Source organism: Haliotis rubra, unplaced genomic scaffold (genome assembly GCF_003918875.1).
Source record: "Haliotis rubra isolate DU_JTF1 unplaced genomic scaffold, ASM391887v1 Scf63, whole genome shotgun sequence".
In the NCBI taxonomy this organism is placed as follows: domain Eukaryota; kingdom Metazoa; phylum Mollusca; class Gastropoda; order Lepetellida; family Haliotidae; genus Haliotis; species Haliotis rubra.
In genome coordinates this window covers 2343950-2358997 of record NW_025767335.1, presented here as the reverse complement: position 1 = coordinate 2358997, position 15048 = coordinate 2343950, and the positions used below count along the sequence as shown (strand labels likewise).

Below are 15048 nucleotides of genomic sequence, written 5' to 3'. Positions count from 1 at the left end.
ACAATGTATGAAACCTATCTTAATACAGTAATATTGCTGAAAGAGACATAAAACCCAACTCACTCACTCACTCAGAGCAAAGCAAAGTTTTCAAAAATTCAGAAAAATTCTATTTCTTCCTACAAGGATTTAATATCTAAATTTGAAAAGATGGGAAAATGTTTACAAGATCTTCCTCTACATTAAAGCAAGAAATCAGTAAGGAAAACTTAAAAATACTGTTTATTAAGTTCACATAACAGACACTTTCACCTCCATGTCAACCAGACCTATAGATGTAAAGGAGATGTTTCTCATGGTTACCAGTGAAAGTCAAGCTTGCAGCTGATGAACGTAATCAAATTATATTTCAACAGAAAATTTCAAGTATAAATAAAACATGAGAAAGACGTGTCATGTTACATGATACCTTTTCCACAAATGGCCATTCAAGTGAGAAAAGAAATGTGCCTTAATTTTGTTTTGTATGAGGTGTGATATCTATTAGTGTATAATGAAATTGTATTGAAATTCATGCATTCTGATTAGCTGAACTGGTCACTTGTTATTGCTTTCATCTCCCATTAGATGTATGGAATTAAGCCCTTCCTACAAATGTGACCATCTTTTACCACTACGGACTGCACAGATTGATACAGTTTACACTTGAGTCGTTCCTTAAATAGCTATAGATTTGGTAACGATTGAAGTAAAGTACAATCACGGCCCCATCAGGACAAATTTGGTGACAAATTGAAACTGTGCTTTGCTTAGTTCTTCTGTCTTTGGGGTCATAATGTCACATGTTGATTCAATCAACAACTTTGTGATTGGCAGTGTTACTGAACATTGGTACATATGAGTTCCAGGACATGGCTCCATTTGATTACATGTGGGTGGTCACTTCTGTGAAAAGGTCATGGTTATATCTAATAAGACCACTGCCGTAGGCTAGTGGGTATAATAATTCAATAGGATTGAATGAATTGACTCCTGTCAATATCTGTCAGATGCTCGTCCAATATCTAATGTCATCCACATCTTTGTCAATGTTCAGCCTTAACATTAAAAGGGCCTTGCCCAGATAAAGATTATTGATTATCGTGTGAATATAGGTCAAGTAATGTGTACATTTCATTTTGTTCTGTGTATCAGTAAATTATGTCATGACTAACTCTGTCAATCTAATATACTTGTTTTCAAGACTGGGGCGGTGGGGTAGCCTAGTGGTTCAAGCGTCCGCTCGTCACGTTGAAGACCAGGCGGGTCTCTGGTCAAAACACCAATTTCTTCCTCCGTGGGTTGTGGCCACAGAGGGCTTTTGCTATTTTTTTAATTTGAACTTGCACATCGAAGGATGGTTCTCGCTATTTTTTTTAAGGGGGGGCTGGGGAACTTATTAAATAAAATAAGACTAAGCCGCATCTGATGCAAAACCCCCACTCTATTACTACTAGGCTTTTTCATGGCTGGATAACTATACTGATGAATATCTAAATTCAGCTCGGAATACATGGCATAACCTCACACGCCCACACCATTCTTTCAGTCATTTCAATATTGTAGTTTTTACTAATTCCAGTTGTTCACAACATGTTACAATCAGCAAGATGAAATCATGCATAGTTATGTGAAGTGGTTTATGGCTTGCAATTAGGTTTCACTCAAAAAGAAATACCCCGGTACATTGGTTTTATCTGACTCTTTGTAGGAGTTGAGTTATGGAGTTCAGTTTCTTCATTCTTTCAGTGCGATGTTACAGAACAGGTGTTGTCTGCTTGGTTGATATTGCTACTGGCATCTGTATCTAAACATCACATTGTACAAATGAAGAAGTTGAAACCCATGACTCAACTCTACACAATAAACTCACAGACCCTTCAGCCTTGGACGCCTCCGTGGTGTAGTGGTTGGAGCGTCTGCCCGGAGAACGGAAGGTTGTGGATTTGATCCCCGACCGCGTCATACCAAAAGACGTTAAAATATGGTACTTGTTAGTCCCACTCGGCATTAATGGGTACAACAAGGACTGGTCGGCTCGGAGTCAGTATAATGTGTCTGAGGGGGGTAATCAGGCTTCACTGCGGCACGGTATCTCAGTGGGCTAGCACTATAAAACCAGCTGAAGTCTGGGCTAGTACATACACACACACATGAATGTACGTCGTCATATGGGCGAAATATTCTCAAGCACGACGTTAAACCCAATTTCACCTCACCTCACCCATCAGCCTTATCATTAGAACTATATGTCTTTAGGTAATGTTAGTGTAGTTTTGAAATTTCACAGATAAGAGGGGAATGTTGTACATGACGCAACAATCCATGTTTGATAGCAAGATAGACAGCAATGTTTTAAGTGCATTTTTATAGTCAGGTTTGTGTAAGAAACTAGATTTGGAATGAAGTCCTGGGTAATGAAAATGGGCTCTGATTTGTAAGTCAAAACTGTTTAGCGTATCTTCAGTCCTCTGTTGAATCACCAGATCAGGATCAGCTCTGTAGGGTGGTAATTTAACATCCTTGCAGCCTCATGCATTTTAGATGTATTTTCAGGAAATCAATTGATGTTGTCGTTGGTGTGAATCTTATACCTTATATCTTATGTGACAAAACCCGTGAAGGTCTGGGTTAGAGTTGATCTTCTGTAACCCATGCTTGTCGTAAGAGGCGACTATCGGGATGGGATGGTCAGGCTCGCTGACTTGGTTGACACATGTCATCGTATCCCAATTGTGTAGATAGATGGTCATGCTGTTGATCCCTGGATTGTCTGGTCCAGACTCGATTATTTACAGACCGCCGCCATGTAGCTGGAATATTGCTGAGTGCAGCGTAAAACTTAACTCACTCACTAACTTATGTGGCAAATATTTTACATGCATGCATTTGTACTTGACTGCTTGTATGTTACCAGTGTCAAGAGTTGGCCTCTGCAGCAAACATAACTGCAGGTGGAACCTAAGTGACTGATAGTGGTCTCAGTGCTGATACATTTACTGAGGCTGTGTGAACTCTGTTATCAACTGACGTTCTGTCACGATGGTCTGTACAGTTTGTTATTACCGAGGTTGTGTCACAGTAGTCGATGCACTTGGATATTAAGTGAGGCCGAGTCACCCAGTGGTGATTGATTCACCTGTTGCTGCGTCAGGCTGCCATATTGGAAGCTGCAGAAGCTGGCCGATGGAATGCCTCTCAGGCACAAAAAATGCATGATTCAGGCTGATGAATTGGATGAGACTGGAATCAATTACATCACTGGTATTTTTTATGTGAACAAGAGATTATTTCCCTCAGGAAAATGAAAATGGAATAGGGCCCAAAGTTGCAGTTTGTTTAGCTCAAATTAGTTGGCAAAAAAATGTAAAGAACGATGATGGAAAATCAATTATGATCCGTCTTGAATTAGAACACACAGAATACAGATATGTCATCAGCATTATCCTTTATTTATGTTACAAAATGCTCTGTGCCATGTGGACATTTGTTGCTGAATGATGTGGGCCATGTAGACATGTGTTGGTGAATGCTCTGTGCCATGTGTATCTGTTGCTGAAGACTTTATGCTATGTGGGTATGTCATGAATGCTCTGTTCCATGTGGGTATGACTGCTCTGTGCCAATTACGGTATTGAAATGTTCCTGAATTCCTAGATTAATGCTTAGTTTTAAAAATATATAAATTGGAAAGAAACAGGGGGCTCCATTAAAGATTAAAGGGAAACTTTAGTGGGATTGGAGATTCAGAACTGCAGGCATGATGCAATTTAGCCTTTCACATTCATCAGCTTCTGTTGGGGGTCATTTTAGGATGTTATTAGTGTTTCCATCCATCATCCCAGTTCATGTTAGTAATGTGCAGCGGTGTAGTGATATCCCCGGCGTGTACGATGTGAAGCGGTGTAGTGATATCCCCAGCGTGAACAATGTGTGAGAGGTTTGTGTGCATACAGCGCAGCTGCAGGAATATTTGTGTAAGATAATATCTGTAATATCACTTGATGTCCTGCAAAGTAGAAGGCCAGCACGAGTCAAGCTTGATGCTGAGGAACACATCTGGTCACGAGGAGGATCTTATCACACCAGTAGGGACTTCCAAACTCGGCAATTGGTATCAAATTGCATTTTTCTCGTTACTGACTAAAACATTTGAGAAGGAATGAATAATGTATTTTTCGACTTTTTAACTTCGTTAATGCTTACAGAAGCTTTACAAGTACGGTTTGTGATCAATGTTGACTGAAGCTGTGGAAGTATTCCATATGACTAACCTGTACTCGTGACTGCGGCCTGCACGTCAATCTCCCCTACCAACTCCTGCACCATGGAGCCTATTCAAATCTTCACTGTTTCAACATCAATAACATTCTCTCTGAAATTATGAAGGATACATGTCACAATTTCAAAGGTCTCGTTGCAAATAAATTTTTTGAGTCGAAAGATTTTGAATATTGTTGAAGTCAGCAGATTTTTAGGAAAGATAATGATGCTTTGTGAACAGAATACCTTTGTTCATTAGGATGAAAAATGGAAATTGTGTACAGAATATCTTTGTGCAGCATGATGAATTTCATTACTTTGAAGGGCATTTAGATGTGATGAGCTTGAATCAGCCTTTGTTTTCATATCAACCTCTTATTCATTTTCCAGAACAAGCAATAAGAGTGAACTTTGAAATACCATGATTAACAAATAAAGAAATTGATATAAAAAAAGAGCAAAAATCTTTGGCTGATGATCAATTGAAGTTTTCTTCAATGCACCTTTGTACCACATAACAACTTGGGCAAATAAGTTGTATTACAATACATTGCGATTCAGGTACCTGTATAGCGATATGTATAGCGATATATTAGGAACTTAAGTGTTTGACACTGAGTGATACTTTCTACATTATAAGTCGCTAAATGTTATGTTATATGTTATGGTTCTGATAACAACAATCTCAAAATTTAGGTTGCATAGTCAAGGATTCTGTTTTCTTTTTTATACAATTAATAGTCAGAGGCCCAGCTAAGCTGCGTATCCGGGTAAAATACGCATAGAATTACAAATTGTTGCGTACCAATTACGCATTTAAAATGTTAGATGCTCAAATATTGATTTACGTTTTTGTTTAAAGTGAAATTCATCGGTATGTTTTCACTGAAAACAGACTATAGTGTATAATGAAATTGTTGTATTGAAATTCATGCATTCTGATTAGCTGAGCTGGTCATTTGTTATTGTTCATCTCCCATTAGATGTATAAAATTAAGCCCTTCCTACAAATGTGACCATCTTTTACCACTACGGACTGCACAGATTGATACAGTTTACACTTGAGTCGTTCCTTAAATAGCTATAGATTTGGTAACGATTGAAGTAAAGTACAATCACGGCCCCATCAGGACAAATTTGGTGACAAATTGAAACTGTGCTTTGCTTAGTTCTTCTGTCTTTGGGGTCATAATGTCACATGTTGATTCAATCAACAACTTTGTGATTGGCAGTGTTACTGAACATTGGTACATATGAGTTCCAGGACATGGCTCCATTTGATTACATGTGGGTGGTCACTTCTGTGAAAAGGTCATGGTTATATCTAATAAGACCACTGCCATCGGCTAGTGGGTATAATAATTCAATAGAATTGAATGAATTGACTCCTGTCAATATCTGTCAGATGCTCGTCCAATATCTAATGTCATCCACATCTTTGTCAATGTTCAGCCTTAACATTAAAAGGGCCTTGCCCAGATAAAGATTATTGATTATCGTGTGAATATAGGTCAAGTAATGTGTACATTTCATTTTGTTCTGTGTATCAGTAAATTATGTCATGACTAACTCTGTCAATCTAATATACTTGTTTTCAAGACTGGGGCGGTGGGGTAGCCTAGTGGTTCAAGCGTCCGCCATTCGTCACGCTTGAAGACCAGGCGGTCTCTGGTCAAAACACCAATTTCTTCCTCTGTGGGTTGTGGCCACAGAGGGCTTTTGCTATTTTTAATTTGAACTTGCACATCGGAGGATGGTTCTCGCTATTTTTTTTAAGGGGGGGCTGGGGAACTTATTAAATAAAATAAGACTAAGCCGCATCTGATGCAAAACCCCCACTCTATTACTACTAGGCTTTTTCATGGCTGGATAACTATACTGATGAATATCTAAATTCAGCTCGGAATACATGGCATAACCTCACACGCCCACACTATTCTTTCAGTCATTTCAATATTGTAGTTTTTACTAATTCCAGTTGTTCACAACATGTTACAATCAGCAAGATGAAATCATACATAGTTATGTGAAGTGGTTTATGGCTTGCAATTAGGTTTCACTCAAAAAGAAATACCCCGGTACATTGGTTTTATCTGACTCTTTGTAGGAGTTGAGTTATGGAGTTCAGTTTCTTCATTCTTTCAGTGCGATGTTACAGAACAGGTGTTGTCTGCTTGGTTGATATTGCTACTGGCATCTGTATCTAAACATCACATTGTACAAATGAAGAAGTTGAAACCCATGACTCAACTCTACACAATAAACTCACAGACCCTTCAGCCTTGGACGCCTCCGTGGTGTAGTGGTTGGAGCGTCTGCCCGGAGAGCGGAAGGTCGTGGATTTGATCCCCGACCGTGTCATACCAAAAGACGTTAAAATATGGTACTTGTTAGTCCCACTCGGCATTAATGGGTACAACAAGGACTGGTCGGCTCGGAGTCAGTATAATGTGTCTGACGGGGGTAATCAGGCTTCACTGCGGCACGGTATCTCAGTGGGCTAGCACTATAAAACCAGCTGAAGTCTGGGCTAGTACATACACACACACACACGAATGTACGTCGTCATATGGGCGAAATATTCTCAAGCACGACGTTAAACCCAATTTCACCTCACCTCACCCATCAGCCTTATCATTAGAACTATATGTCTTTAGGTAATGTTAGTGTAGTTTTGAAATTTCACAGATAAGAGGGGAATGTTGTACATGACGCAACAATCCATGTTTGATAGCAAGATAGACAGCAATGTTTTAAGTGCATTTTTATAGTCAGGTTTGTGTAAGAAACTAGATTTGGAATGAAGTCCTGGGTAATGAAAATGGGCTCTGATTTGTAAGTCAAAACTGTTTAGCGTATCTTCAGTCCTCTGTTGAATCACCAGATCAGGATCAGCTCTGTAGGGTGGTAATTTAACATCCTTGCAGCCTCATGCATTTTAGATGTATTTTCAGGAAATCAATTGATGTTGTCGTTGGTGTGAATCTTATACCTTATATCTTATGTGACAAAACCCGTGAAGGTCTGGGTTAGAGTTGATCTTCTGTAACCCATGCTTGTCGTAGAGGCTTACTTATCGGGATGGGATGGTCAGGCTCGCTGACTTGGTTGACACATGTCATCGTGATCCCAATTGTGTAGATCGATGGTCATGCTGTTGATCCCTGGATTGTCTGGTCCAGACTTCGATTATTTACAGACCGCCATGTAGCTGGAATATTGCTGAGTGCAGCGTAAAACTTAACTCACTCACTAACTTATGTGGCAAATATTTTACATGCATGCATTTGTACTTGACTGCTTGTATGTTACCAGTGTCAAGAGTTGGACACTGCAGCAAACATAACTGCAGGTGGAACATAAGTGACTGATAGTGGTCTCAGTGCTGATACATTTACTGAGGCTGTGTGAACTCTGTTATCAACTGACGTTCTGTCACGATGGTCTGTACAGTTTGTTATTACCGAGGTTGTGTCACAGTAGTCGATGCACTTGGATATTAAGTGAGGCCGAGTCACCCAGTGGTGATTGATTCACCTGTTGCTGCGTCAGGCTGCCATATTGGAAGCTGCAGAAGCTGGCCGATGGAATGCCTCTCAGGCACAAAAAATGCATGATTCAGGCTGATGAATTGGATGAGACTGGAATCAATTACATCACTGGTATTTTTTATGTGAACAAGAGATTATTTCCCTCAGGAAAATGAAAATGGAATAGGGCCCAAAGTTGCAGTTTGTTTAGCTCAAATTAGTTGGCAAAAAAATGTAAAGAACGATGATGGAAAATCAATTATGATTCGTCTTGAATTAGAACACACAGAATACAGATATGTCATCAGCATTATCCTTTATTTATGTTACGAAATGCTCTGTGCCATGTGGACATTTGTTGCTGAATGATGTGGGCCATGTAGACATGTGTTGCTGAATGCTCTGTGCCATGTGTATCTGTTGCTGAATGCTTTGTGCCATGTGGGTATGAATGCTATGTGCCATGTAGACATGCATAGTTGAATGCTATGTGCCATGTAGACATGCATAGTTGAATGCTCTGTGCCATGTGTATCTGTTGCTGAAGACTTTATGCTATGTGGGTATGTCATGAATGCTCTGTTCCATGTGGGTATGACTGCTCTGTGCCAATTGTGGTATTGAAATGTTCCTGAATTCCTAGATTAAAGCTTAGTTTTTACAAATATATAAATTGGAAAGAAACAGGTGGCTCCATTAAAGATTAAAGGGAACCCTTAGTGGGATTGGAGATTCAGAACTGCAGGCATGATGCAATTTAGCCTTTCACATTCATCAGCTTCTGTTGGGGGTCATTTTAGGATGTTATTAGTGTTTCCATCCATCATCCCAGTTCATGTTAGTAATGTGCAGCGGTGTAGTGATATCCCCGGCGTGTACGATGTGAAGCGGTGTAGTGATATCCCCAGCGTGAACAATGTGTGAGAGGTTTGTGTGCATACAGCGCAGCTGCAGGAATATTTGTGTAAGATAATATCTGTAATATCACTTGATGTCCTGCAAAGTAGAAGGCCAGCACGAGTCAAGCTTGATGCTGAGGAACACATCTGGTCACGAGGAGGATCTTATCACACCAGTAGGGACTTCCAAACTCGGCAATTGGTATCAAATTGCATTTTTCTCGTTACTGACTAAAACATTTGAGAAGGAATGAATAATGTATTTTTCGACTTTTTAACTTCGTTAATGCTTACAGAAGCTTTACAAGTACGGTTTGTGATCAATGTTGACTGAAGCTGTGGAAGTATTCCATATGACTAATCTGTACTCGTGACTGCGGCCTGCACGTCAATCTCCCCTACCAACTCCTGCACCATGGAGCCTATTCAAATCTTCACTGTTTCAACATCAATAACATTCTCTCTGAAATTATGAAGGATACATGTCACAATTTCAAAGGTCTCGTTGCAAATAAATTTTTTGAGTCGAAAGATTTTGAATATTGTTGAAGTCAGCAGATTTTTTAGGAAAGATAATGATGCTTTGTGAACAGAATACCTTTGTTCATTAGGATGAAAAATGGAAATTGTGTACAGAATATCTTTGTGCAGCATGATGAATTTCATTACTTTGGAGGGCATTTAGATGTGATGAGCTTGAATCAGCCTTTGTTTTCATATCAACCTCTTATTCATTTTCCAGAACAAGCAATAAGAGTGAACTTTGAAATACCATAATTAACAAATAAAGAAGTTGATATAAAAAAGAACAAAAATCTTTGGCTGATGATCAGTTGAAGTTTTCTACAATGCACCTTTGTATAACATAACTTGGGCTGTGTATTGGCAAATAAGTTGTATTACAATACATTGCGATTCAGGTACCTGTATAGCGATATGTATAGCGATATATTGGGAACTTAAGTGTTTGACACTGAGTGATACTAATTAGGCTTGTCAATCCTATTTTCTACATTATAAGTCGCTAAATGTTATGTTATATGTTATGGTTCGGATAACAGCAATCTCAGAATTAGGTTGCATAGTCAGGGATTCTATTTTCTTTTTTATACAATTTACAGTATTACAGTATGCAGTTTTGTCATTGAATAACTAAGGAAAACATCTGTTGTGAACGAAAGTCTGTGTAGATTTTAATTTAAGCCATAAGGATAATCACAAAAACTTCATATATGTTATTTGCCCAATATACCGGTTCTCAGAAAAAATATTGCAATACTGACATTTGAAAAGCGTACTGTGATATACCGTTATACTGGTAATACCGTGCGACCTAATGACAGCTATACGAGACAACGTACGCTATGGTAGAGTTTGAAGTCAAACTTTCCGTGTCTAGGCCCTTGGAGAACAACTGGAATGAAAATGTACCGTGAGAAACATGTGGTTAGTATGTTCCTGGGTGTGCTGAATGTGTTGCTGTTGTTGCTGCAGGTGCTGTGGTTTGAGCAGCAGATCGAGAAGAAGAGGGTGAAAAGGGACCTCAAGCCTGCACCTCCATTCCTTCTGAATGACCCCAACTACAAAGACCAGTGGTACCTGGTAAGTTGACGTGTAGTTACGTGTGTAATGTGCGTAGTGTAGGATGTGACATGTGGCACCAGGGTGAATCATGGCAGGGGGATATATAAGGTGACCCTAGGGTGTGTCAGGTTGAAGTAGGATGTGTTATGTCACCCTTTCTTCTGATCAACAACGGGATGGTGGTGTAGCCCAGTGTTTGCTCATCACACTGAAGACCCGGGTTCGATTCCCGACTTGGGTACAATGTGTGAAGCCCGTTTCTGGTGTACCCATCTGTGATATTGCTGGAATATTGCTAAAAAGGGCATACAGCCCAACTCAATCACTCAATCAATCTGATCAACAACAGAATTTCTTTGCTTCCCATTCAACAATTGAAATTTAAACATCAACAAATTTATTTATAGAAGTCTCAAATATCACTTAATGTTGTGGATGTTTTATACTAGTTTGGGAAATGTTTTCTAGGTAAATGTCAACTGGACATTTTGTTGGAAATATGTCAGTTTCATGTGAATGCTCCAAGCAGTGACATTACGGTGCCATGTAAAATAGGACATGTAAGACTTCTGGGGATCCTGATCCAGATTCAAAGTAACACACCGGCAGATCCAGAGGGAGGGGTGTGTGCAGGGGGGTGCAAACCCCCAGCCCCCTTTGTCCTGACAGTTTATTAAATGACCGTTGAAACTCTCATGAAAACAGGTGAAAATGAAGTGTGCATTCCTCTCCCCCCTCCCTCTCAAAAGTGTGCATCCCCCTTTCTCAAAGAGCATGTAGATACGAGTATATTGAGTAGCGGTAGAATCCTTTTGGGAGGTGCTTGTCATAAAAGGCGACTAACGGGATCGGGTGGTCAGACTAGCTTGACACATGTCATCGTATCCCAATTGTGTAAATCGATTCTCAGGATGTTCATCACAGGATTGTCTGGTCCAGACTCGATTATTTACAGACCACTGACGTATAGCTGGAATGTTGCTGAGTGCTGTGATAAACAACAAGCCAACCCAACTGCGTACATCAATGCTGATACTGTTGATCACTGGATTGTCTGGTCCAGACTCGATTATTTACAGACCGCTGACGTATAGCTGGAATATTGCTGAGTGTGGCGTTAAACAACAAACAAACCAAACCATTTGGGAGAAGGATTTCAAGTAAATGCTCCAAGTAAACCTGCTGCGATGTTATTTCACTAATGGATGGCATAATCAGCTGCCCCTTGTGATTACAGCAGTCACACGAATGACTTCATATCTTGTGATCAATGATTTTTGTTCTTACAGCATGGAGGGGCTGCTAATGGGTTCGACATGAATGTCATACCGGCATGGAAGCGTGGTTACACAGGCAAGGGTGTTGTCATCACGATCTTGGATGATGGGATTGAGAGGAACCATGCTGATCTCGTCGATAACTATGTAGGCTTTTACTTTCTGTCAGGATATGGGGGAATTTCAACTTCACCCAATATACTTTTTTCTTATGAAAACAATTCTTCATGTTCTGATCATGTTGATCATTTCTCATAATGCACATTATTGGTTTGACAAGCCCAGGCTTGATTCATTACTGGCTGCAGACACACGGCAGAACTTTTGCAGCAATAAGCGGGAAAAAATCCAAGCAAAACATCTTCCTGAAATAGATTTATGAACAGCTGGTTAGGGATATAGTTGCAAGCAGGGATGAGATTCCCAAGCTGCCCACTATTAAAGGTTGTCATAAGGTGTCACCTTAAGTTATTCATATGTTTCAAATTGAATCAGATTAGGATAATATAGAACATGCAGAATTCAGGTTATGTATAGAGTTATGGACTAGCAATATTGATAATATATTGATAATATATTGATAATATATTGCAAATTGCTGCATAGTAGGACTGCTGTGTATGTTTTGTATACAAATAATTTTTTTCAAACAGTACCTATTGCAGTAATTTGTTTGGGTGTTCTGGTATTTTTGGTGAAACAAATATAAGTTTGATTATTCTTTGTATGGTTTAACCTATGGAAGTACACAGCTGTTTGATGTGTTGATGATATGCTGAGTGGACGAGACGTGTTTTATTGCAGGATCCCTACGCCAGCTATGATGTCAATGGCCATGATAACGATCCCATGCCAAGATACGACCCCTCAAATGAAAACAGGTCTGTGGTCTGTTGATAACTGGGATATATATGGTTATATACTGTTGATAACAAATTAGTCTTGATATGAGAATGAAAAGTGGTTACCGTAAACATGAGTTGACTGGAATGGTTGTGTCACTTGTCAGTGGATCTCATTTGGTTGATAATGATTCCTGATAATGCAAGACCATTGTTAGTTGGTACCGGGTACAATTGAAGCTTTAGTATAAATGTGTGGATTATGACAATAATAGCTGGAGTTCGTGTTGCTGTACACTTCAGAAGATATGAAAGTACATGCTTGTTCCTTGGCACAATGCACATATCATTGAATTGGTCTTCAGTAACCCTTGCTTGTCGTAAGAGGCGACTAACAGATCTGCTAATGGGATCAGGTGGTCAGGCTCACATGTCATCGTATCCCAATCGTGTAGATCGATGTTCATGCTGTTGATCACTGGATTGTCTGGTTCAGACTTGATTATTTACAGAGCACAGCTATATAGCTGGAATATATATTGCTGAGTGCGGCTTAAAACTTTTTTCACTCACTATACACTAGTGGTGGTCCAATTAATTGAAATAATCGAAGATTGGTCGCAATGACTAAATGACCAAGCAATCAATCATGTTTTGTCATAATTGAACACAAACAAGTTTGTAACACTTGTTTGCATTAACAATATTTATCACAAGGTTGGTTTTGAATGTTACGTTTCATAAGCACTACAAGCTCGTTCCAAGTCGTGATTAAATTTATCTTGAACACACCAGGAAATTTATGTTCCTAACATACTAGTCATCCTTTAAAGAGGTGAAATTTGCAACAACAAGAAAACCCCGAAAGAACTGCATGTTTTTTTTCATTATTTTTTGTGAATTTATAAACACAACCAGGACAATTTGATAAATGACGCTAACCAATTATTTTCGATGATTGATCGGTTGTAATGGACCAATCATCAATTATGAGATTTTAACCAATTCCCAACACTACTATACACGAGAGGTGAATGGGAGTAGGGGACAACCTCTTCCAACTAAGCTTGCCCTGTCCGTGGTGTTTAACAACATGATCTACATTGTTGTATAACACTAGGTTTAAATCAACAAGTATGTTATGAACAATATTGTTATGGCTGATAAACATAGTAATACACTGTAAACAGTGTACACTCCATAAGAGAAGAATGGTCACAAGTATTTTCATCCCCCCAGCATGTAATGCGGGGGGATATAATCAACCCCCTTGTCTGTCTGTCTGTCCGTCCGTCCGTAATCATTTCAAGATTTTTCAACAAAAATTGGTAGATGTATCAAACAGAGCCTAAGGTGGTGCCTTTTGCTGTTTACAGATTTTTGTCATTTTTATTTTTCTCGGTTTCCATGGAAATGTTTTAGACTTAGTCTTAAAGGGAGGGGTGGGCTTTGTTTCTGGCGCATAACTCGAAAACCGTTCAATATTTTTCTGCAAAAATTGGTACATATATCAAACAGAACCTAAAGTGGTGCCTTTCGCTATTTACAGATTTTTGTGATTTGTTATTTTTTCGGTTTCCATGGAAACTATTCGGACTTAGTCTCAAAAGGGACGGGTGGGCTTCATTTCCGGAGCACAACTAGAAAACTTCTTAAGATCTTTCAGCAAAACTTGGCAGATATGTGAGGCAGATCTCAAAGTGGTGCCTTTTGCTATTTGTAGATTTTTGGCATTTTTTCTTTTTCCTGGTTTCCATGGAAACGATTCTGACTCCTCAAAAAGGAGGGTGGGCTTCGTTTCTGAGCACAACTCGAAAACCGTTCAATATCTTTCAACAGAACTTGGCAGATATATGAGACAGATCTTGAAGTGGTGCCTTTTGCTATTTACAGATTTTATTTTTCTCAGTTTCCTTTGAAACGATTTGGACTTAGTCTAAAATAAATCAAGCTGGACTTTAAGTGTCAGATGATTTGTTTTTTTAAAAATGTGGGGGCCGGGGGGATATGTCATCTTCTGATGACTCGTTTAAACAAGAAATCCTACAATTTTGATCTGATGACAAACTAGATTTCCACAGTGTTCCACATGTTCAGTGTCCTGTGTGTTCCAGACATGGCACACGATGTGCAGGGGAGGTGTCTGCAGCCGCCAACAACTCCAAGTGTGGAGTCGGCATTGCTTACAGGTCCAGAATTGGAGGTACCCAAACTTTTCTTTGGAATAACTTTCTGATTATTGATTATGGAATGTGTAGTATTCACAATTTCACTGATTTCTCTGACCTTTCATCAATCAAAAATTATACATGAATGGCACACATATGTGTCCCAGTCCACCCAGCTGTGAATGGGTACCTCGTAAGGATGGGAATGCCACAATAACTCGGTGCGCCTAGTTGCTGCAAGAGTTGTATGCTCCCCAGGGAGTTGAGATTAACAATACGATGTGCCATTGAGATTGACATCCAGTGAACGAGGGAAAAACAAAGCAAGCGCAAAGAGTCCTTTGCGGAGATTTGCGCTATATAAATGCTATCCATTATTATTATTATTATATATAATGAACACCTGCGTCTTTGTGGTGTGAAGCACAAGGCTAGCAAACACGGTGATGAGATCGTATCCCACAGTGACCAGATTGTTATTCAGCGTATCAAAAGAACCCACTCAT

General features: G+C 39.4%; 1 protein-coding gene across 1 annotated transcript in view; it reads left to right on the top strand.

Moving 5' to 3' along the window:
- Window positions 1-15048, top strand: part of LOC124256535 (furin-like protease kpc-1) — a 69248-nt gene that overhangs the window by 41785 nt on the left and 12415 nt on the right. Inside the window, exons 3-6 of the mRNA XM_046690522.1 lie at window positions 10166-10273; window positions 11545-11679; window positions 12337-12413; window positions 14489-14577. Of these exons, the coding sequence (XP_046546478.1) occupies window positions 10166-10273; window positions 11545-11679; window positions 12337-12413; window positions 14489-14577 (409 nt within the window). The remainder of the gene's footprint in view (window positions 1-10165; window positions 10274-11544; window positions 11680-12336; window positions 12414-14488; window positions 14578-15048) is intronic.